This window comes from Loxodonta africana, chromosome 4 (assembly GCF_030014295.1).
Source record: "Loxodonta africana isolate mLoxAfr1 chromosome 4, mLoxAfr1.hap2, whole genome shotgun sequence".
NCBI classification, from domain to species: Eukaryota; Metazoa; Chordata; class Mammalia; order Proboscidea; family Elephantidae; genus Loxodonta; species Loxodonta africana.
This window is the reverse complement of record NC_087345.1, coordinates 124316348-124342152: the sequence shown is the minus strand read 5'-3', so window position 1 is coordinate 124342152 and position 25805 is coordinate 124316348. Positions and strand designations below refer to the sequence as shown.

Here is a 25805-nt window from a genome sequence, read left to right as displayed (position 1 = left end):
TTACATTGTAAAGAGGCTAGGAATCATCAGCATAAGAAAAATAATAGTATGCCACTATTACTTAGGCCTACTCACTAATATCTAGTTAAGCCATTAAATGAAACATAAATTTGAATGAAAATTATTTTCAGCATTACATTATTCAGAAAATGTTACATTAATGTCACTTAACAGCAGGAATATAACTGGAGTGCCTGTGTAAAAGAAGTGCCAAGTCTACTTAACTAATTTTGTTTAAAGTTTTTCAAGTTTTTTTTAAAATTTATTTTTAAGTATAATTCATTTGATATTCATAGCTTTGAACCTAATGTAGTGTTTGTGTGTGTATGCATGCTTTTTGATCCAGCAGTCCTGGTACTTCCTGTTTTTGTTATTCAAGGCTGTTTCTGAAAAACAGTACAGACCTTAGTTTACTTAATAATAATAATTAGAAAAAAAAATCATAGACTGTAATTCAAACAAAGAATCTAGGGATATGTTACTAATATGTCTCCATTTCATTGTTCACATTTGTTTCCACACTGTTTGGATTCTTGGTAGAAGACTTGCCCTCATCTGCTTCCCTTGTTGCTGGGCAAGGTTTGTGATCCTCGTGTCTGATTGGTTTTAAGCAACTACTTCTTTGAGCCAATCAGACAGTGAATTTCACTTCTCTCAGAGGACTGAAGCACTGAAGCAGCTGCTGATTTTATTTTTCCTATGGGGAGATTATATAAATGTGAGAGCATGGCTGCAGCAAGCTCCCTCTTGGGTATGTTTGAAAAATTACAACGTTCATCTGTAACTAAAGGGAAAAAAATGAGGTTTATTTTTTAAACTTGTTCACTAAGAAAACCTAATAGGTAGTGAATTTGAGAAAAAAGTGTATTCTGATGACAGAGTTCCTATTTTTATTTTACATTTTCACATTTAAAGAACTGTAAAATGGTGTAATATAAGAAAAAAGTCCCTTCAGTTTACGTGAATATTTATTTTGCTATCTGTATATTCGCTTTATTCATTTAAAAGGTGAGTTCATACAACCTTTTTATAACCTGCTGCTAGAGGTAGTTAAGGAGGAAAGGATGTAGTGATTGTACTTTCAGCACTTAATGTAGGTTGTCAAGAATCAGACATTTAAATTTCATTAGATGAATTAAACTTAGTTCAGTGCAGTGGACAACAAGATGCTTTATAATGCTATCCATAGTAAACCTCAGAATACAGAATACTATTAACTTTTGGAATTGGAAATCAGCAATAATGGTAGATGGGAATGAAAATAATCTTGTTAATTATTCAGATGTAAGGTTTTGCCAGATTTTTAGTTATAATCGTTTTATAGATGTATAACCAAATAAACCCACAGCTGATATCAAGTCAATTCCAACTGGTAGCAACCCATAGGACAGAATAGAACTACCCCATAGGGTTTCTAAGGAAGTACATCTCTAAGGAAGCTGATTGCCACATCTTTCTCCCGCAGAGCAGCTGGTAGTTTGAACTGCCTACCTTTCTCTTAACAGCCGAGCTCATAACCATTGTGCCACCAGGGCTCTATAGATGTATAGACTATGGATTATTTATTTGCTTTTTAGAAATTTATGTTTGGATTTTGTGGGTTCTAACCCATTGTGTACAAAAGTATGTTCCTGTATGTATTGTCCTTGTTTGTCTTATTCTGCAGTACAGAAGTAATTCATATTTCTGGAAAAATTCATAGACATGTATTAAAGCAAGATAAGATGTAAATTTTATTTTTTTGTGCATGTGGTATGTTTAATGCATGTTAGGATTTAGGATTTTATGCAGTGTTCTAGATTACCTATATTAGACAGAGAACCACATTGAACTCTTGTGGATCCAGGTTTTGGTTTATTAATTATATATACCTGACCTTATTGTCTGTCTCCTGTTGCTGGGCAGGAATCAGAATGCTAGCTGGTGATTGGCTGAGTTTGTGAGCAGCTCTTGAACAGCCACTTAAATTTCTTGAGCTTTTTCAGCAAGCAGATTGTAGGCTAAGACATAACAGCTTTTGGAAATACTTCCCTTTGTTGTTTCATAGCTGTGATCTGTTTGCTAGAAAGAAGAAATGGGTGAATGGAGGACGATGAAGCAGAGAAAAAAATAATGTTTTCACTTAAAGAAGAGGCTCATTGGGCTTTCCATAAAAATAGTTTACTAAAAATTTGAAAATTTTTTCCAAGCATAGAGACTTTTTGCAGGTAACACACTCTTCTCTGTTTTTCAAATATAGATTTCTTTGATAAAGGTGAAATCCTTGTTAATGCTATAGAAAGATTTTATTGGTGGTAGTATTTCCTCAGAGTTCTTAAGACTGAATATATAGAATAAGGACTTAAGCATTTTTTTTCACTATATCCTCCTCATGGAAAAATATTTTCCAGAGAAACTAGTTCATCATGTTTTGCAGTTACTTCTCCATATGGCAGACATTTTCTGCTGTAAAATATTAATGTTTTTTTCTGTGTAAATTAATTATTGTCACATGAAAGCTTCATAATTCTAGTGGTACCATCTAAAAAAGCAGTATTTATTTTGTATAATAGATTTATGAATGACATCTTAGTTCTAGATGATAGTATTTAAAATGATCTTTAGAAATGTTGTGTTCGGATTAATATAGCCATGAAGACTTGTTTGCATATAGCTCGCCTTTCTCTGTGTACCTTTGTTAAATATACTTTGCTTATGCAAAATAGGTTTCTAGACTGCTGATTGGTTTGCACAGATCTGGCTGAACTAGTTTGAACTGGTTGTTCAGGCTACTTCCTTATTGCTTTGTCTATTTTTCATTATACTTAGAACCCATAAAAGATCTGGTACATGGCTGTAGTGTGCTCCCTTGTGGATATGGATGGTAGTTACTCTGTAATTCTCTGTACAGTATTTTATTGTTTTTGAGTTTAATGGTAATTTTATTGATAAAAGCAGCTTGCAACTTGCTGGGATTGTATTTATTTTTATTAAATGTTATTTGATGGTGACATTCTAATATTAAATGGAAGATTTGCATGTTGGGTTTTCCGATTCATATATAAAATACCAAAAATACTTAAGTTCTGTAGCTTTTGCCTAAAAACATTATTTTGAGCATACATAGATGATTATATGATAGTGCTTACTATGTTGAATGTTTAATATATTGAATTTCATTTAATCGTCATCCAACCTGTGACAGGTACTGATACGATTCCCTTTGTAAGATAGCTGAAACTAAAACTTAGAAATGTCAGGTAATGTGCTCATCGTCACGCAGTAAGTACACGGGAGGCTAGAATTCAAACCTGTGTCTCTGTCTACAGGCTCAGGTTTTTAATTGGGTTAGTAAAACTTATGGAAATATACATTAAAAAAATGCCTACTTTTAATGCAACTGGTGATGAGAATTGCAGCTGAGTATTTGAAAATATTAAAGAATAACTCTACTTCCTAAATTTCAGATGTAATTATTTTGTATGTTTGGAGTCAGCAAGGAAAAATTACTCTGGAATTTGCATTCTGCTTCTGTATGGAAAATTTTTCAGTTAGCATGACTTTGGAATGGTGAGACATTTTACGCTGTCATTAATACCCTTAAAATAGTAGCTGTGATAATTTTGCTTGAGGTTCAGTTGAAAGGTAAATTTTTTGAATAGTTTTATCCAGTTCACTAATTTAAATAAAAAGGCTAGGGAGACTAAGAAATAATATTTTAAGTCTTTGGCTTAAAATGAGAGAATGATTACAGAATGAATGTACCACAGTCTAAAAGTAGCATGACAAAGTGGTAGGTTCTCAAGGTACATTGGTCTCCAGCAACTAGGCTAGGCCCATTGTTTTATTCCCTTCAGCCAAAAACCACTAGGGACATACCTGTATTTGAGCAAGTTGATTTATTACTTGTTACAGGCAGGGAGAATTCTCACCATGAGGAAACTGTGAGGCATATCAGTAAGAGGATGTTAGAAAAAAACCTCGTACAGGATTTGAGTATTGGTTGTGTTATCTTGTGTAGTGTTTAAAAAAGTGGATAAGCCTTACCCTGGGTTGGGTGCTTTCAGAATGTGAGGGCAATTCAGTGGCAGTGTATCTCAATACTTGTTTCTGTAGGGAAAATAGGAGTTCCCCGGGTGGCTCAGATGGTTAAGGGTTCAGCTATTAACCAAATTCCAAGCCAAACCCATTGCCGTTGAGTTGATTTTGACTCAGCGATGCTATAGGACAGAGTAGAACATCCCCATATGGTTTCCAAGGAGCGCCTGGTGGATTCCACCTGGCGACCTTTTGGTTAGCAGCTGCAGCTCTTAACCTCTATGCCACCAGCATTTTCTGTTAACCAAAGGGCTGCCTTTTTCCTGCTCAAACCAAAGCAAGACAGCAAGCCAAAAAAGTTGTCTAGTTATTTACTTTTTTCCTCCTGTTTGGAATTTTATCCTACCATCATCCCTACTGGAAATGGTTATGGTAAGTGGATATCCAGCATGCTTTGCTTTGTCATAATGGATTATGTTTTTAAGAAATCTACTTTGAATAACTCTGAGGGAAGAAGAAATTATGGTGGAAATTAGAAAGATTTTAGCAGAATAATAATGAAAATACGGCACATCAAAATATGAGATGCAGCTAAAGCAGTGCTTAGAGGGAAATTTATAGCTTTAAATGTATATATTAAAAGGAAATATCGAAAACTAATGACGAAGCTTGAAGGTAAAGGAAAACATGGTAATTTAAACTTCTTAAAAGCCGTAAGAGGAATGAGATAATAAATATTAAAGCACAAATCAATAAAAATAGAAAGCAGATTTAAAACTGAGAAATTTCAACAAAGATAAAAGTTCTTTGAAGAAATAAATAAAACTGATAAAACTCAAAAGACTGATCAAAAAAAAAAGAACACAAATTACAGTGTGTTCCCCCCTTTGTTAATAGCCTTATCGAGAGATTCACATGCATACATTTCACCCATTTAAAGTATACAGGGCATGGTTTTTTAGTATATTTACAGAGTTTTGCAGTCATCACCACAGTTGATTTTAGAACATTTTCATCACCTTATAAAGAATCCCTGTACCCTTTGGCAGCACCCCCTACTACCCCGTTCCCCCATCTAGACAATCACTAATGTGCTTTTCTCGCTCTAAATTTGCTAATTCTGGACATTTCACATAGGTAAAATCATTAAATATGTGGTTGGTTTTAACTGGCTTCTTTCACTTAGCATAATGTTTTCAAGGTTTATCCATGTTGTAGTATCAGTACTTTATTCCTTTTTATAGTCAAATGATATTCCATTATACAAATATATATATTTTTTAACCCATTCATCAGTTGATGGACATTTGGGGTGTCTTCCCTTTTTGCTGTTACTGATAATGCTTCTGTGACTGTTCATGCACAAGTTTTTATGTGGACATATGTTTTTATTTCTCTTGGGTGTATACATAGAAGTGAAATCACTGGGTCATATGGCAACTCTGTTTAAAATGTTGAGGAACTGCCAGACTGTTGTCCCAAGCAGCTGTACCATTTTGCAATCCTACCAGTATTGTATGAGGTTTGGAATTTTTCCACATCCTGGCCAACACTTGTTACTCTCTTTTTGTCTGTGGCCATCCTAGTGTGTGTAAAGTGGTATCCCATTGTGGTTTTGATTTACATTTCCCTGGTGATTAATGATGATAAGCATCTTTTCATGTGTTTATGACCATTTGTATATATTCTTTGGAGAAACCACTCATTTGTACATTTTTAAATTGGGTTTTGACTTAATTCTCTTTATTAATGAGTTATAATAGTTATTTATATCCTAGATACATCTATCCTAGGTAGAAGCCTCTTATCAGATAAATGATTTGCAAATATTTTCATTTACAGTGTGGGCTGTCTTTCCACTTTCTTGATGGTAATGTCTTCTAATATGTTTACAGTTCCTGTTTCTTAATTCTCCCTTTTCTTTTTTCTTATCTCTGTGCTTCTTACCTATTTGCCTACTGATTTTTTTCTTCTTCATTTCTTTGTCAACCAAATTATTTATCATCTACTATTTTATTGTTTACCTACTCCAGGCTCTGTGGATCCCATTAGCTTTATTGAGAACGAAAACTAGTCCTTTTTGTCCTAATACTTCCTTTTAATTGATTTTCTAGTATAGATTATACCTGTTTATTAATGTTGTATTATATAAACCTAGTAAATACAAAAACTGACTCACATCAGGGGTTACTATGATGTTTTCTGTATGCCATTATTTCAAAATTTCATTAAGTGCTGCTTGCTTCCTTATAGGAAGATTAATATGCAGTAAGTCTGTAATTAGATGGCTGCTGTTTCAGTAATTAAACATACTTTTTCTCTCTCTTTTTTAAAGATTCAAAATGGATAGTATAGAAGAACCTCAGAAAAAAGTCTTTAAGGCTCGAAAAACGATGAGAGTGAGCGATCGTCAACAACTTGAAGTAGTGTGCAAGGTCAAAGAAGAATTGTTGAAGACTGATGTCAAGCTGTTAAATGGCAATCATGAAAATGGAGATTTGGACCCAACCTCACCTTTGGAAAATATGGATTATATTAAAGACAAGGAAGAAGTGAATGGCATCGAAGAACCTTGTTTTGACCCCGAAGAAAGTAAAACAGAATGGAAAGAAACACCCTGTATCCTAAATGCTAATGTTAAAAACAAGCAGAACGATGATTTAAGTAGTGAACCTTTATTTTCTAATAATAAAACTCCTGAACCAGCCTCTCAGCTGACTTCTGAACTACCTTCTGGTGTTCTGGCCTCTAGTGATCTGGCCTCTGGAGATGCGGCCTCTGGAATACTGGCCTTATGTGATCCTGCCTCTGGTGATCCTGCCTCTGGTGATCCTGCCTCTGCTGACCGCACCTCCAGTGATACCGTCTCTGGTGAACCTGCCTCCAGTGAACCTGCCTCCGGTGAACCCGCCTCTGGTGAACCCGCCTCTGTTGAATCTGCCTCTGGTGAACCCGCCTCTGATGAACCCCCCTCTGGTGAACCTGCCTGTAGTGAACCAGTCTCTGATGATCCGGCCTCTGGTGATCTGGCCTCTAGTGATTTGCCCTCTGGTGATCTGTCCCCTGGAGCATCAGCCACTAGTGAACTGCTCTCTGATGAACTGGCCTCTGATGAACCAGCCTCTGATGAGCCAGCCTCTGGAACACTGGCTTCCGATGATCAAACAGCCTTTGAACCAAGTACTATACCAGTTTGTGAAGCAGTTCCTGAAACTATAGCGCCTAGTAGCAATAAAGATGATAATTTTCTTGAAAAAAATAGGGATGATGAAAAGTTAGACCAAATTCAGAGTAAGGACTCATTTGAAGAGAAAAATAAAGGTGATAGTAATGTTGATGCTAATGAAGAAACTCAAAAAACAGATGAAACAACTGTTTGTTCGAATCTGTCTTCTGAAAATGAAAAGAAGGTAGAGGAAGATGGTATCCCAGAGCTTGCTCTTGGAGAAGAGGCTATATCTAGTAGTATGGAGCTTGATCAAGGTGAAAAAAATGAAGATGAAAATTCTTCAGACCTTGCAGAAACCATTAATGAAAATGTTATAGAAGATGATAAAAATGAGAATATGTTAGAAAACACAGATTCCATGGAGACAGATGAAATTATCCCTATTTTGGAAAAACTTGCACCTACTGAAGATGAACTTACTTGCTTTTCTAAAACATCTCTTATTCCAATTGATGAGACAAATCCAGATTTGGAAGAGAAAATGGAAGGTTCTTTTGGCTCACCATCTAAACAAGAAAGTAGTGAGAGTTTGCCAAAAGAAGCCTTTTTGGTCCTCTCTGATGAAGAGGATATTTCGGGTGAAAAAGATGAGTCTGAAGTTGTATCACAAAATGAGACATGCTCTCCAGGTTAGCAGATTATTTAAATTTTAAAGATTTTGTTTAGTAAAATGTTTTTAAAAACGTTATCATTAAGTTTTAGACTTTTTTTAGTCACAGAGAAATAGTTGAAAATGATGGTGACTGGAAGGATCTCTTAACTTCACAGAATTTGAATTACACAGTACCCAGTCTGTGAGCAGCAAGCACAGTGCTGAGTATTAAGAAGGGACCTGAAAAAAGTAGAAATTGCCCTTATTGCTCTTGCCTTTGAGGATTTATAGTCTAGAAAGAGAGATAAGCTGGATCAGCATAACATTATTAGATAATAATTTCAAGCCAGTACATAATGATCAAAGTCATAGCAATTGTTCTTTCTTGCTGTCACTTCACAACCAAATAACTTAGAATCTAAAAGCTTAGTGATTAATTGCTTCAAGTTTAGTAAATCATATTTTCAATTAATCTTACCAACGAAATCTGATTCTTTAATGTTCTTTGTCCAGGAAATGGCACCACTGTTGCACGAAGCCAGAAACCTTGAGGCTGGGGTATTCATTTGATAAAGAATTTATCTATTTGGTTCCTTAGTCCTCTTTATGTTTTATCTGACCTCTTCCCTTTCACCCCATCTTCTGAATGATCTCCCTATAACCCATATTTTAAAAATTTGATTGTGTCTCCCTCTTTCATTAGATTTCTTTTAGGTTAATTCCAAACTTCTTATATAAAAGTTATTTAAACTGTGGTTTGTTCAATGCCTGCCCCTCCTATCTCTTTTATTATTCCCAGAGAAAAAGGAGACAAGGAGAAAAATCATCAAACTCAAATATCATTCCTGTATGAAACCTCACCTCTCTTCAGACTTGCTTGAGTATCTTTATCTTCCCATTGTATCACATTCTCCTTAGACTTAGAACTCCATGAGAAGAGTGATCTTGTTAGCATGAACCACAGCATCTGGTTTCTAGTTTGTTCAAAGGAAAAGAAAAAAAAAAGGGGGGCGGGCCTAGGAGAGAGAGACAGAGAAAATCTCTTCTCCAGTATATCGTACATATTAGCTTTTAGAGAGGGAGTTTATTTATTTTAATACCTGATTTTATTTCCAAAGGACATTCATTCATTCAGCAAAGCTCTTTGGAGGGACGGGCTAGCCTCTTCTTGGTATTGGAAATTTAAAGGTAAAATTTGTACTTGCCTTCAGGATGCAGACAGATCATTAATTACAATTTGATGAATACAGTGATAGTGTTAAATTGGTATTCTTAGAGTTTAGAGGAGAGTAATTTTATGAGAACACATGGTGTGTTCAGGGAAATGCTTGCTTGTCAGTTTACTGAGATTAATCCCCCTTAATGGCAATTCCATCTTTTTACTTGCTAAGGCTAAAAAGTTCTACCTTGGAGTTATTTTGTTGGATTCTCTTCATACTCCATATCCAGTCCATTAGGAAATCTTGTTAGCTCTACCTTCAGAATAGATCTAGAGAATCCATTGTCTTCTTACCATCTTCACTGTTATCCCTCCTGCTTTAAGCTCCCATCATCAGGTCAAAATAGTGCCTGGCACAAAATAATGCCCCCCCAAACCCAAACCTGTTGCTGTTGGGTCGATTCTTACTCATCGCGACCCTAGAGGATAGAGTAGAACTGCCCCATGGAGTTTCCAAGGTTTGAATCCTGGCACAAAATGAGAGCTCAGTGAATATTTGTAGAGTGAATGAATGATTGATAATGCAAGAGTGGTGTATCATGAAGGACCTTAGTTACAATGCTGAAGCATTATGATGCCATTGAAAGATTTCAGAGAGAGGAAAATGATATGATAAAATTTCCATTTTAGAAAGATAATAGCAACAGGGCTTAGGCTAAACTTTACTCATATAATAAATATTTATATAGAGAGTGGCATTGGGGCAAGACCTTTGAAAAGCCTTATGGCAGTCTATATATGAAAAGCATTGCAAATTGCACCTTATGCAGCTGTTTAATGGGTTTATAGATTTCACCCTAGTCAGAATCTTGATATTGGAGACCATCCCACACAATGCTATTAAATATAAGATAGGTGAATATTAAGCCGTCCGCGTGACATATTTTGAAAATTCAAAGTTGAGTTTAATTGTGGTTACTTGCCTTTAGATTTTTTATCTCATAGTATGCAAGGAAGGCAAATTTATGGTATTAGCAGGGTAAGTTTAGTTACAGATTTAATTCCTTAGTTGGTAACTAAAATTTTATTTCATGTGTATTTTACACCTCTTCTCAGAAGGCAGTTTTGTGCACTGTGGGTTTAAGTGTGGTTTCTTCATTGATTCTTAGACTATACCCTGCTTTCTTTATATGGCAACAGAATCTGTTGCTGGTCATTTGTGTTGCTGTGCACCTGTTCAGGTAATTCGTTCATCAGTTTTTTTATACTTGACTAATTTTTAATGTCTGAGAACACAATTACAAATTGAAGCATAGAAGTCTAGTTGCTAACATTTATGTGCTGTTCTAATAATAGAAAAACATCATAAACCTATCATTTCAGGCACTTCTTTAAATTTGTTTTAAATGCAGCTGTTAGGATGAGTATGAGCAGTAGCATCCTCCCTCTCCCCCCCAAAAGGCTATCAGAAATCAAATAGAAAAACTAATTTAATTTTACAAGAATAGAAGAGCTAAAAGAGTATTGTAGATATACCTTAGTAGGCCCTGAGATACTATCGTTTTGTTATATAGTATTCTATAATAACTGATGCTCACTAAATGATTAAAATTATAGTCTTTTTCAGAAGGCTTGGGAAATGAAAATTTCTCTCTCCAGAAAAAGTCTAACAACAATAGAGATGGCACACATATTAGTCATATCTTCCATGTAACTGTCAAGTTTTTTTCCGTCACACATACCTGCTCTTCTAGTTATTATTTCATCTTTTTCCACTTCGAGAGCCATTCTTCAAGTTGTGTTAACAAAGCTAGAACTGTTCCTTCTATTAACTGTTCAAGTTAACTGGATTTTGATTTCCACCTAATTGTTGTCAGTGACTGATGTCACTGATGCCCATGCTGTTTAATTCCTTTGTCTTTGGTGTTTTCTCAAACTTGGATGATCTCTTAATAACAGTCTCCCACCCTCAGGTGACGTCAGTGTCCGTGTTGTTAAATCAAGGGCATCTTTTCTTTGCCTTTGGTGTTCTCTCAAACTTGGATGACAGACCTCTTGAGACTCTCCTTAGATTTTGGGCAACTGCATTTTCCACTTTTTCCCTCTTTTTTGGCTCTTCTCATTTTGTTTCTGGTGGTTATCCCTCCTCCATCTGCTACTGCTACTTTTTTTTTTTAATTAACATTTTTGAGGTGGAAATCTGTTTCAGAGTAAGCCAGATTTTACATGATGGCATAGTTTTCTTCTAGATTTTATTTCAGATTTAAAAATCTCTTGTTGATTTTCTTCCTTCTTGTTCATTGGATCTTTAAGATAAATGAGGTGAACATAAAGAGATGCTAATGAGAATTAATTGCACGAGAATAGAATTCAGGGTTTCCCTCCCTTTTTGCTTTAGGTTAGTAGTGATAGAATTAACCCAGTTTAGTCAATTAAAATTTGCTGATAATTTCTGTTGTATTCAGTTAAAATTCTTTATTATCTCAAGCCATCTATATTTGACTGTTCCATTTGGTTTTTCTTCATGGAATATCTTATTCCTGTACCCACTCAACCAAACCCACTGCCATCAAGTTGATTCCAACTCATAGCGACCCCATAGAGTTTCCAAAGCTGTAAATCTCTACTCAAGCAGACTGCTGTATCTTTCTCCTGTGGAGCTGCTAATTGTTTTGAACTGCTGATCTTTCAGTTAGCAGTCAATTGCTTTAACCACCTGGCCACCAGGGCTCCTTTATTCCTGCACATTGGTGTCTAAATTGCAGATTTTTCTTTGCAGAATTAAGGGAGACCAAAGTGAAGTAGATTTTGGAAGGAGAGTATAGGTGGAAGAACAGTTTCAGATGATGATTGTTGTCCAAGTTTGATTTATAAGTCTGCATTTCAAGGCAGAAACCTGGATTAGGTAGAAAAATTTAAGAGTAGATAGCATATAGACATTAGTCAAAGTTGTGTGACTGGATGATACTGCCTCAGAGTAAATATAAATGGAGAAGAGAGGGGATCCAAGCAAAGATTGAGCTTGCTGTTTGCATTCCAATGTTTAGAGGCTGGTGAAATAAGGAAGAACCAGCAAAGGAGACCAAGAAAGAGCCGCTGTTGAGATAGATAGAAAACCAAGAGATTGATATGTCTTAGAAGTCATGTAAAGAGAATATTTCAACAAGGAGGGAGTGATTAACTCAGCTGTACTTATACTCTACCAAATGCTGCTGTGAGTTCAGTAAGATGGAATACAAATACTTAACGACCTGAAAATCATTGATGCATCTTGACAAGGGACGGTTTTGGTGAATGGTGGAGTCGAAAGCTTTGACTGGGTTTTGGGTTTAAGAGAGAATGGGAAGAGAATTATTATTTTTTATTTTGAGTTTTGCTTTAAAAGGGAGTACAGAAATATACTGAGGGAGATATTTGTATTAGTTAAATAAAATTTAAATTGCTTGCTGGAAAAAAAATTACGTTACCAGTAATTTCGCATTTTTCTAATGTCTCTGGTGAGTTTGATAATATTTAGTAGTGGTTAAGAGGAATGGCTGCTAAACCAAAAGTCGGCAGTTGAACTTCACCAGGCAGTCCTTGGAAACTCTATGGGGCAGTTCTATTCTGTCCTATAGGGTCGCTATGAGTTGGAATCGACTTGATGGCAGTGGGTTTTGTATACATTTATTGACCATGTGTATTTCCTTATCTGTGAATTGCTCGTTCATCTCCTTTGCCCATTTCTCTAATGAGTGTATTATATTGTCTTTAATTAATCCATAGAATTCTTTTGTTTTGTTCTAAATATTCTTCTGAAGCTGGTAATCAAAGACGGGGGAGTTGGCTAACTGTGACCTGTGGCCTCTCTTGTGTTTGTAAATAAGGTTTTATTGGAACACAGTCACACCCGTTTGTATCCATATTACTTATTATTTATGGATTATTCCTGCTCTGAGGAAATAATTGAGTAGTTGTGACAGAGACCATGTGGCCCAAAAGACTGAAAATATTTGCTATCTGGCCATTTACAGAATAAGTTTGCCAACTTTTGATGTAAAGCAGTAGTATTGTCTTATAAAATTGTATAAGGTGTAATAATGAAATGGGAGACTTCTTAATGTAAGTCTGTCCTTTAATCCTCTGCAACGTAATGTTTCTACCTTTACTTAATGAGATCTTAATAAAGATAACAGTCATTAAATTGATATTAAACACTAATTTGTCTAAAGTCTTTCCCAGAATTTTAGAGTTACCAAAATTTCAAGATTTGGTGTTTGCCCTTAGTGAACCATTTGTCTAGTCTGGTTGAAAAAGAATACCACAAATAGAACTGTGGTGATACAGCTGTGTCTAAGACTGCAGGAGCTATCTGTGAATGAAGACAATTCTCTAAAAATGTCATTCTGAACCTGAGTATTTAAGAGAAGTCTGAGGAGTCCCAGGAACCATCCAAAATTGTATACAAAAATGTCTATGTGCACGGACCTTTGCTTATTATTCTGGTTGAAGGAGGTCTACTCTCAGATTCTTTAAAGGCTTTGTGAACAGAAAATTTAAAGAAATATAGGGCTTTGCCTCTATTTGTAGAATCTGTTAATACCATTTTTCTTACCCCAAGTTCTTCATCACCCAAAAACCCACTGCCGTGGAGTCAATACCGACGCACGGCGACCCTACAGAACAGAGTAGAACTGCCCCATAGAGTTTCCAAGAAGCGCCTGGCGGATTCAAACTAGAATTTCAAGTTCTTAATACTACATGAAATTCTAGCATAATTTTAAATTCTGTGTATCTGTTCAAAAATCCCGATGAATGTTTTAAGTGTTGGGAATTCAGTCATATATTGCTTATCTGGAAAATGGGAACTGGTTGATAGAAGGAAGCTTTTGAGTAAAACGAAGGAAGCTCAAGCAAAGTGTGACATATCTGTAGTGGAAAGGGAGCTAATATATGCATAAAAGAAGCAGACAAGGTCAGTTTCCTCTGTTGTGTTCTGGATGCTCTGGCTTTATCCTAAGTGGAGCCATAGCTAATTTTGTGCTTTTGGGTGGTATGAGGATTTGCTAAATAAAGGTTATGTAAAGCAAGCAACCCAAATACTCTGTGTCTCTGGTACCTCTGTGGAGCCTTGGAAGCTCAGGAGTCACCAACCCTCAGCATTAAAATCGGGAACATTTAAAACAAATGACATAATAGGAAGCAATGCTTCGTAATGTGCTTGTGATTTACAAGGAAGCAAAAACAAATTTACATTCATTTCATTGAAACTGAGAATGAAGGATGAGATCTTAAAACACTTCTAATGAGCGATGGGTGATAAATGGAAAATACACAGTTTATTTTAAAATTAAAAATATTGGTAGTAATCTTTATACTTGGTTAGCTTTATTTAGTGTGAAAAAAGTATTTGTAAGAGCCTCAATAGGTTCATCAGTGATCCTGTTCTCTATGCCTATTTTCATTTAAAAGGTTTTCTTAATTATTTTAACCTTCTACTATCAGAGCCATTGGGATGTAGTGCTATATATCTGTGATTCCTTATTTAATATTAGTTACAATATACGATGAAACATAGCATGCTTTGTTGAAGCCACTGGGGAGTGAATTGTGGTGATGTAAGGGGGAAAATAGAAATCCAAATGCATTACTGATGTGTTATAAATATTCCCTCCCTACCCCCAATTTAATGATCAGGTTAGTTGAGGAGTTAGAGATTGATTTACCAAAGGCCATTTCTAGTATCTCTGGGATTTTATTTGTTGTAAGAGAATGCAGATGTAAGACATTTTTAGCAGTATTTTTGGTAGCACTCTTTCATTGATATGTTTAATACTAATCTTTCCTCCAGTATCTTTTTACAACTGCTTAAAGATGAGGCATCATGGTGCAGTAGAAAAAATACGCATTTAACATTTGGATTTCCTTCCTGACTGGTTATGGGACCTTGTGAAATTACTTAGCCTTTTTGAACATTAGACTCCTCATCTATATGATGGGAAAAAATGCTGTTTACAGTACAGGATTATAATGAGGACATGAAGTAATACATGTTAAGCACCTAGTTAAGTTGTTGGCCCTGGTGTCAAAAGTAGGTAGTTTTTAACTGAAACTATTATTATTTCTAGGATAGCTTTTCCATTCCTCTTCTATGAACTATTCTTAAACTAGTCGAGTAACTTAATTATTCAGCCTGCCTGGTCAGTATGTTAGGTGTTTGGAGTTTTCAGTGATTTGTATTTTTATAATTGTCAAAACCACTGCTTTAATCTTTTATAATTGAACGTAAAGGAGTCTTAAGTGCTTTTATAGTAGTTGCTTTCACATTTTACTAATCTTATGGTGACAGTAAATTACTAAGTAAGAGTCTTAATTTTAAAATCTGTACTACTAATAATTTTTTTCCTGTGTTAAAAGTTTATTATGAATTTGCAGAAACAGTTGGTCATTCATTTCTACCAGTTGATGCTCCCTCTTTATTCTCAAAATTTCATATTTTAGGACTCTGATTTCATAAGATTATTAACTGAAGAGTTACCAAAAATGTAAATTTTATTGAGCTGTTTACACATTCCAGCGGAAATGAGATTTTCTTTTCTATTTTTATTACAGCAGAAATAGAAAGAAATGAAAAGGACAGCAAACCTGAGGACGACGAGCAAGTAATACCTGAAGAAGATGAAAGACCTTCTGAGAAAAGTATGCATGTGCAAACCCAGCTTGAGCTAGTTTGAAAAATAGATGCATTGTTTTTGGTTTTAAGGACATGGAATATTTCTGTCCATGAGATAGTTGTAAAACTTTGTGATTTAATCATCTCATATACTTCAGTGTTTATTTATATATTTCAGTGTTCCACAAGAAAGATTTAAGGTTAATATTTAGTAAGTTACTATCTCAGTGTCTTGAGAGAAATTGTTTAAATTTACATTTAGAGCATTGGACTATAAGATTTTTGTCTGGTCTGTTACGTGTTTCAGTCCATTTAGGTTCTTAAGCTTCAAAGGAAGGGGAAATGATGGGGCTGAGTATCCTTAGGTTTGTAGGAAAGATCACTGGACTAGAAATCAGGAAACTTACTCCTTTCCATCTGTGACCATGGGTAAGTTATCTGACTATAAGAGAAGTTGTAGAGTAGATCTGGATTAATAAATTGGCGTATAGGTATATGTAGTGAGAGGGAGAGAGATAGGTATGGTCAGATAAAGGTATTTGCCTTTTAAAAAAAGTGGAGATTTTAGTAATTTTAGATATTGAAACAAAACTAAATAAAATGTGCTTATGATCTTATGAATATTACTAATGTTTGAAGTAGAAATTTTATAAATGAAGTCTTTGGTTGTCTATTTACCAAATGTACTTTTTTAATGACATAATTATTTTATGACTTATGTATTTGAAATTCATTAGGCTGTGTTAAAAATAACTGTTACTATGTTATTTTCTTAAGGCTGATAAAGTAAGACTTTCCTTCATTTTACTGAGGAGGAAGAATTAAATAATTCTTTAATAACTAATGATTATGCACAATTATTAGAAATCTATGACATGAGAATAAATACTATATTTTGTCAGGATTCATGCGCATTATGAAATTTAGCATAGGGAGTGAATATGAAATGATTTCCTTATGAATAAAGAATTGCTAGGCAACTCCATCTTACTGTTAAGATTTCAAGGAAAGAATGTTTTGTGTTCACATTCTACATTGCTTAGTCATTAGGAAGCTCTTATTTATATAATTTCATGTTAAATGTTAAAAGCCACTTTCCTATGTTTCAAAATGAATACATTAAAAAATTACATAAAATAATCAGTTGAGAATGCTATTGTGATAGATAGAAACAATATTTTGATGAGGGGGAAGAATAGGAATTATGGCTATACGAAAAATACCAGACTAATCATCATGCTTTTTGATCTCAGATGAATTTTCAAGAAGAAAACGTTCTAAATCAGAGGACATGGACAATGTACAGTCTAAACGCCGTCGGTACATGGAAGAAGAATATGAGGCAGAATTTCAAGTAAAGATTACAGCCAAAGGAGACATTAACCAGAAACTACAAAAGGTATTTTCTATTATAAGTTAAAATAAAAAGGATAGCAGTCTTTATTCTTCTGGATCTTGGACATTGTTCTGTATTTTACTGACATTCAGGTTTATCATAAAAAGAGCTTGAAGAAAGTGGTTGAGCTTGTATAGTTTGTTATTATCCTTGATAATTTAATTTTAAAATGTATTCTGACTCTTTTTTGGCTACGTAGGTGTTTTTGGAGATGCTAGTGATTATGGAAATGAAAGGGAGATATAATGACTTCTTTCTTTGCCTTAGTAACAAAACTGAACGTAAGTTTTCAGCTTTTTTTTTTCTTCTCATATTGAACTTTCTTTAGTGAAAAGCGAACATGAGAGTCTCACATATTAACATTTTAGCCTTTTTCATAAGTTAGTTTCATTGTTCTAAGTCCTCACATTCTGAAATCTTGATTATGTACCTTAGGCATGACACTAAAAATGGTAGGGGCAAGGCTTTAGAAGGACTAGGGAAAAGGACCACCATATGTCTATCAGTTTGTCCTACTGTAGTGGTTTGTGTGTTGCTGTCATACTGGAAGCTTTGCCACTGGTCTTTCAAATACCAGTAGGATCACCCTTGGTGCACAGGTTTCAGTAAAGCTTCCAGACTAAGACAGACTAGGAAGAAGGACTTAGCAGTCTACTTCTGAAAAAACTGGCCAGTGAGAACCTTATGAATAGCAGGGGAACACTGTCTGATACAGTGCTGGAAGATGAGCCCCCCAGGGCTGAAAATACGACTGGGGAATAGCTGACTCATCAAAGTAGAGTCGACCTTAATGACATGGATGGAGTCAAGCTTTTGGGACCCTCATTTGCTGAGGTGGCATGACTCAAAATAAGAAGAAACAGTTGGAAACATCCATTAATAATTGGAATGTAAAATTTATGAAGTATGAATCTAGGAAAATTGAAAGTTGTCAAAAATCAGATAGAACATATGAACATCGATATCCTAAGCATTAGTGAACTGAAATGGACTGGTATTGGCTGTTTTGAATCAGACTGTCGTATGGCCTACTATGCTGGGAATGATGTATTGAAGAGAAACAGCATCATGTTTATCGTCAGAAAGAACATTTCAAGATCTATCCTGAAGTACAACACTGTCAGTGGTAGGATAATAGCCATACTTCCATAAGGAAGACCAGTTAATACAACTGTCATTCAAATTTATGCACCAACCACCAAGGCCAAAGATGGAGAAATTGAAGATTTTTACCAACTTCTGCAGTCTGAAATTGATCAAACATGCAATCAAGATGCATTGATAATTACTGGCGATTTGGCATGCAAAAGTTAGAATGTTAGAAGTGGCTCTGAATGTTGCTCTTGAACACATGATAGCTAAAGCTAAAGTGAAAGGAAGAGATGATGAAGTAAAAGAGCTGAACAGAAGATTCCAAGGATAGCTCGAGAAGACAGAGTTAGAAGTATCGTAATGAAATGTGCAGAGACTTAGAGTTAGAAAACCAAAATGGAAGAACAGACTCAGCATTTCTCAAGCTCAAAGAACTGAAGAAAAAATTCAAGCCTCCAGTTGCAATATTGAAGGGTTCTATGGGGAAAATATTAAATGAGGCAGAAAGCATCAAAAGAAGATGAAGGAATACACAGTTACTGTACCAAAAAGAATGGGTCAACGTTCAGCCATTTCAGGAGGTAGCATATGGTCAAGAACCAATGATACTGAAGGAAGAGATCCAGGCTGCACTGAGGGCATTGGCAAAAATCAAGACTCCAGGAATTGACGGACTACCAACTGAGATGTTTCAACAAATGGATGCAGTGCTGGAATCGTTCACTCGTGTATGCCAAAAAATTTGGAAGACAGCTTCCTGGCCGCCCGACTGAAAGAGACCCATATTCGTCCCCATTCTAAATAAATTTGTTCCAACAGAATGAGAAAATCATTGAACAATATCATCAATATCACACACAAGTAAAATTTTACTAAAAATCATTTAAAAGCGATTGTAGCAGTACATCGGCAGGTAACTGCCAGAAATTCAACCCAGGTTTAGAGGAGGAAGTGGAACAAGGGATATCATTGGTGATGTCAAATGGATCCTGGCTGAAAGCAGAGAATACCAGAAAGATGTTTACCTGTGTTTTATTGACTACAAAGGCGTTTGACTGTGGATCATAACAAATTATGGTAACACTGCAAAGAATGGGAATTCCAGAACACTTAATTGTGCTCCTGAGGAACCTGTACATAGACCAGGAGGCAGTAGTTTGAACAGAACAAGGGGATACTGTGTGGTTTAAAGTCAAGAATGGTGTGTGTCAGGGTTATTTCCTGTCACCATACTTATTCAATCTGTATGCTGAACAAATAATCCAATAAGCTAGACTATATGAAGAGGAATGTGGCATCAGGATTAGAGGAAAACTCATTAACAACCTGTGTTATGCGGATGACACAACCTTGCTCACTGAAAGTGAAGAGGACTTGAAGCACTTACTGATGAAGGTCAAAGACCACAGCCTTCAGTATGGATTACACCTCAACATAAAACAAAATCCTCACAACTGGACCGATAAGCAACATTATGATAAACAGAAAATATTGAAGTCGTCAAGGATTTCATTTTACTTGGATTCACAATAAACGTCCATTGAAGCAGCAGTCAGGAAATCAAACGGCACATTGCATTGGGCAAATCTGCTGCAAAACACCTCTTTAAAGTGTTAAAAAGCGAAGATGTCACTTGAAGGACTAAGGTGTGCCTGATCCAAGTGATGGTGTTTCCAGTCACCTTGAGTGTGCGAAAGCTGGACAGTGAATAAGGAAGACTGAAGAAGAATTGATGCTTTTGATTTATGGTGTTGGTGAGAAATATTGAATATACCATGGACTGCCAAAAGAACAAACAATTCTGTCTTGGAAAAAGAACAGCCAGAATGCTCCTTAGAAGCAAGGATGGCGAGACTTCTTACATACTTTGTATGTATCATCAGGAGGTTCTAGTCCCTGGAGAAGGGCATCATGCTTAGTGAAGTAGAGGGTCAGTGAAAAGAGAGACTCTTTAATGAGATGGTTTGACACAGTGGTGCAACAATGGGATCAAGCATAACAATGATTGTGAGGATGACGCAGGACCTGGTGGTGTTTCGTTCTATAGGGTACACAGGGTTGCTATAAGTCAGAACCGACTTGACGACATCTAACAATAACAGGGGAAAGGAATATTTGGAGTTTGGAACCTTCCCACTATGTATGTTAGACTATGGATGGGAACAGTGAAAAAAGTGTGTTTACAAACATATTTATAATAAACACCTGTGTTTAGAGAGGATATGAAATTCAGGTGAAGTTAATTTTTCAGGGTATCATATATTTAATGATGAAATTAAGAATAATGTAAGTTTTAGACCAATGGTCATCCACTAAGATACAGTACAAATATCCATACACTAGAAAAATGAACAGTAAGGCAATTAAAACAGTGGCTCCCCCTCCCCGTTATCTTTTTCTTTGTCATGTGGAGATAATAATGCTCATTTAGTCTTTCTGATCAAGCTGTTAGAATTACGAAGGTAGTTTTGCGAAAGAATTTTGAAAAATTTTATGTATAAAAGTTGCGTCTGCTCTGTGTTTGAAAAAACCAAACCCTTTGCCGTTGAGTTGATTCCGATTCATAGCGATTGAGTACGACAGAGTAGACCTGCCCCATAGAGTTTCCAAGGCTGTAATCTTTACGGAGGCAGACTGCCCCACCCTTCTCTCATGGAGCAGCTGATGGGTTCAAACCACTGATGTTTTGGTTAGCACCTGAATGCTTAACCAGTGCGCTACCAGGGCTCCTTAAGTATACTGAGAGTTTACTTCTCTAGAACAGTGTTACCTAAGCGTGGTTCGTAGATAGGCACCAGTCTGCTTTTTGTTATGGGTCCACGAAGAGATAGATACAGAAATTGAGAGTAGGTATTTTAGAAATGCTTTATAGAAATTCAGTAATGTAGTGAGTGACATTCTTAATGTATCCCACAAAAATATCCATCTGCAATAGATTAGAAAATTTAAAAACTGGTCCTTTCCTTTAATTTTTTTTTTAAATGGTTTGAGAACAACTGCCCTAGCGTATCAACACTAGGGGTATTGGAAGAAAATACTAAACTTAAAGTCAAATTATTTTAAAAATTTTACTCTCAAAATTTTCTGTTTTTAATATGTATTATTCTTTTGAGGTAAATATGTAGAAACTGTGAATTTCAGCACATAGCATTGCTTTATGGATGCCACCATGTTTTCTTCATTAAATTAATACATTATTACTATCTTATCAATACGTATGAATATTTATTGTTTGCTACATACTGAAATGCCCTCTCTGCTAGTAACAAAGGAATATATATTTCTTTAGGTTGTGCAGTGGTTGCTGGAAGAAAAATTGTGTACGCTACAGTGTGCTGTATTTGATAAGACTTTGGCAGAATTGAAAACACGAGTGGAAAAGATTGAATGTAACAAAAGGCATAAAACAGTTCTTACTGAACTACAGGTTTGTACGCTGACTTAAATTGTATACTCCACGCGTCATTTTTATAAACTTATTTTCTGGAATAGAGTTTTGAAGTTGACTATAAAACATATTTACTGTATTTTAATGCAGATAACACTGCCTTTTGTGTTTGTTTGCCTACTGCTCCCTCCCCTTTTGAGGTATATTCAGAAGTGCCACTATGCCAATTTTTTACTGTCAAAAAAAATTAGCATAGTGGTTGGCAAACATATAGAAGGCACACGTTACTTGTGTAAAAATACGGTAAATTTTAAATTTTAGAAGTAGAGGGAGTTCAGTGGAATTTCATAGGTGGTGAGAGCGAATATCTGCTCTCTCATGGTAAGTGCATTCCCTGGGAACATGGAAGCTCTGCACTGAGACCCTTCCTGGACCTTGCCCTGTGTATTTTTGTATCCTTTTTTCGGGGGGCTAGGTGAAATATAGCCCTTTCCATTCCAACAGTTTTATCAGACCTAAGAAACAGAAGGGACCAGCACCTGCTGACCTAGCCCTGGGTAAATGGGGTTGAGAGAGAGAAGGGGCCAGTACTCACTGACTCACCCAGGGGTAAATGGGGATTTGAAAAAGAAAGGACTGTGCTGGCAACTGTTGTCTGGACTGACCAGGGAAGGGCAACTGAGATTTCTGCAGGATGCAGTTGCTGTGTGGAGTGGGATTTATTATCCACTGCACATTTGGCATGAGATATGGGTGATCTCAGCCTCCCTGGACTGGTTTAATACAGTTGGAGTGGTTGGCAGGCACTGCTAGAATCAATCCTGACTTGACAGTGCTTTTGGAGTTTTTTTTTTTCATTACTTAAGAAAGGCTGTCATTTAGTATGTTATTATATGCATTAATAAATGCTCAAGAATATGTGTTGAAGAGAGATTCTTTTTATATTAACCTACTTCAGCATTAGTTTAGATTTTAGTTTACTAATCTGTATTTATTAATAAATACTGTTTTTCATTTTTATTAAATATGAAAAACCCAGTTGCCATCAAGTAGATTTTGTCTCATGGCAACCCCATGTATGTCAGAGTGGAACTGTGCTTCATAGGGTTTTCAGTGTCGTGATTTTTCAGATCACCAAGTCTTTCTTCCGAGATGTCTCTGGGTAGGCTCAAACTTCCAACTTTTAAGTTAGTAGCCAAATGTGTTAACCATTTGCACCACCCGGAGACTTTTTTTTAAACATAGTTACATGAGATGGAATTGACTCGATGGTAGCTAGTTTGGGTTTTTTATATATTAATATACGTTTTTCAGAGTTTCAGCTGAAATGGGCACACGGTACCATGGTGTTAATAATTTTAAAGCATATAGTTCAGTGGCATATAGTATATTCACAATTTTGTGCAACCATCACTTCTATCTAGTTCCACATTTTCATCATTCAGAAGGCAACGTTCTGACAGTTATACAGTCATTTCCCATCTGCCTTCTCCCAGCCCCTTGCAACCACTTATCTGCTTTCTGTCTTTATTAATTTACCTATTCTGTATGTTTCACATACATGGCGTCACACACTATGTCACCTTTTGTGTCTGGCTTCTTTCATTTAATGTTTTTGAGGTTTGTTCATATTGTAGGATGTATCAGAACTTCATTCCTCTTTTTTTTTTTTTTGGCTCAGTAATATTCCATTATATGGGATATACTGCAATTTGTTTATCCGTTCATCAGTGCATGGTCATTTGGCTTGTTTTTCTCCCTTTTGGCTATTGCGTATAGTGCGGGTGTGAACATTCGTGTACAAGAGTTTGTTTGAATACTGTTTTCAATTCTTTTGAATTTATACCTAGGCATGGAATTGCTGGGTCATAGGGAAATTCTGTGTTTAACTTATTGAGGAACCACCAGACTGTTTCCCACAGGGACTGTTACCGTTTTACATTCCCACTAGCGATTTATGAGGGTTCCGTTTTTTACATCCTTGGCAACATTTTTTATCCCCCTCCCCCTTTTTTTTTACTATGGCCATCAGAGTAGGTGGTTTTGATTTGCATTTTCCTAATGACTAATGATGTTGAGCAGCTTTTCATGTGCTTGTTGGCCATTTTTGTATCTTCTTTGAAAAATGTCTATACAAGTTCTTCGCCCATTTTTTAAATTGAGTCGTTTATCTCTTTTTTTGTTGAGCTGTGAGAGTTCTTTATATATTTTGAGTTCTGTCAGGTCTATAACTTGCAAATATTTTTTCCTATTCTGTAGTTTTTTGTCACTTTTTTTGATAGTGTCTTTTGGTACACAAAAGTTTAAAACTTTGACAAAGTCCATTTTATCTGTTTTTGTATTTGTTGCTGTTGCTTTTAGTATCATATCTAAGAATCTTTTGCCAAATCCAGTGCCAAATGTTTTCTTTTTCTATGAGTTTTATGGCTTTAGCTCTTATATTTAGGTCATTGATCCAGTTTGAGTTAATTTTTGCATATAGTATGATGTAGGAGTCCGTATGGATATCCAGTTGTCCCAGCACCAGTTTTTGAACAGACTGTTTTTTCCTCTTTGAATGATCTTGGCATCCTTGTAGAAAATCAATTAACAGTAGACATATGGGTTTATTTCTGGGCTCTCCATTCTATTCCATTGATCTATATGTCTATCCTCATGTTAGTACAGTATTAGTCCTGCCTTATCCGCCGCTTTACTTTCTGTGGTTTCAGTTATCTGCAGTCAGTCGCTGTCTAAAAATGTTAGATGAATACATAGTATAGTGAAATCTTGCACCGTCCAGCTCTGTCATTCATGTAACTTTTATTATGGTGATTAATTATAATTGTTTTACTTTATTATTAGTTGTTGTTAATCCCTTACTGTGCCTAATTTATAAATTAAACTTTATCATAGATATTTACGTATAGGACAAAACATAGTATATATAAAGTTTCATACTATCTACAGTTTCAGGCATCCACAGGGGGTCTTGGAACATATCCCCCTTCAGATAAGGGTGGGCTACTGTATATCAATCTTGATTACTATAGTTTTTGTTTTGAAATCAGAAAGTACGAGTTCTTCAACTTTCTTTTTCCAGGTTATTTTGCCTAGCCTGGGTTTCTCGCATTTCCATATAAATTTTAGGATCAGTGTTTCCATTTCTGGAAAAATGGTCATTATTGGGATTTTGGTGGAGTTTGCATTGAATCTGTGGATCACTTTGGAGCACATTGCTACCTTAACAATATTAAGTCTTCCGATTCATAAACAGAGGATGTCTTTACATTATTTGTTGTCGTTAGCTGCTTCAGGTTGACTCCTCACATGCGGCAACTCCACACACAACAGAATGAAACACTGCCTGGTCCCGTGCCATCCCCATGATGAACTACAGATAGGACTCTTGTTTGTTATCTGTAGGGTTTTCGTTGACTCATTTTCAGAAGTAGATCGCAAGGCCTTTCTTCCTAGTCCATCTTAGTCTAGAAGCGCTGCTGAAAACCTCTTCAGCGTCATAGCAACACGTAAGCAAGCCTCCACTGACGGATGGTGGCTGTGCTTGAGATGCATTGACTGGTAATCATACCCAGGTCTCCCAGATAGAAAGCAAAAATTTTACCAGTGAACCACCACTGCCTCTTCCATTGTTTATGTCTCTAATTTTTTTTTTTGAGTAAGGTTTTGTAGTTTTTGCTTTTTTCAGAGTTCTTTGTGTATCTTGATTACACGCCTTTCATCAGATATGTGTTTTACAAAGGTTTTTTTCCCAGTCTGTGGCTTGTCTTTTCATTCTCTTAACAGTGTCTTTCACAGAGTAGAAGTTTTTAATTTGATTGAAGTCTAGTTTAACAATTTTTTTCTTTCATGGCTCATTCTTTTGATGTTATGTATAAAAAGTCATTGCCAAATTTAAGATTACCAGATTTTCTCCTATGGTATCGTCTAGAAGTTGTATAGCTTTGTATCTTAAATTTAGGTCTGTGACTCATTTTGACTTAATTTTTGTGAAGGATGTAAACTGAGTGTCTAGATTCGTTTTTGCAAGTCAGTGTCCCGTTGTTTCAAAGCCATTTGTTTAAGAGACTATTCTTTCTCCACTGAATTGCCTTTGGTTCAGCAGACTGTATTTGTGTGTGTCTGTTTCTGGGCTCTGTTCTGTTCCGTTGATTTATGTATTTGTTCCTTCACCAATACCACACTGTCTTGAACCCTATACCTTTCTGATAAGTCTTAAAGTTGGGTAGTGTCTATCCTCCAACTCTGTACTTCTTCAGTATTGTGTTAGCTATTGTAGG

The 25805-nt window shown here is 35.7% G+C and overlaps 1 protein-coding gene across 3 annotated transcripts in view; it reads left to right on the top strand.

The window, feature by feature from the left end:
- ATF7IP (activating transcription factor 7 interacting protein) overlaps positions 1-25805 on the top strand; it is a 119954-nt gene that overhangs the window by 50746 nt on the left and 43403 nt on the right. The window contains exons 1-6 of one of the 3 annotated variants that reach the window (XM_064284547.1): positions 7-2207; positions 3447-3549; positions 6353-7875; positions 15589-15675; positions 16903-17048; positions 21427-21564. In XM_064284547.1, coding sequence (XP_064140617.1) covers positions 6360-7875; positions 15589-15675; positions 16903-17048; positions 21427-21564 — 1887 coding nt within the window. In that variant the 5' untranslated portion in view covers positions 7-2207; positions 3447-3549; positions 6353-6359. Of the gene's footprint in view, positions 1-6; positions 2208-3446; positions 3550-6352; positions 7876-15588; positions 15676-16902; positions 17049-21426; positions 21565-25805 lie in introns of those variants that run through there. The other 2 variants (XM_023554539.2, XM_010595070.3) reach the window with 2 other exon arrangements.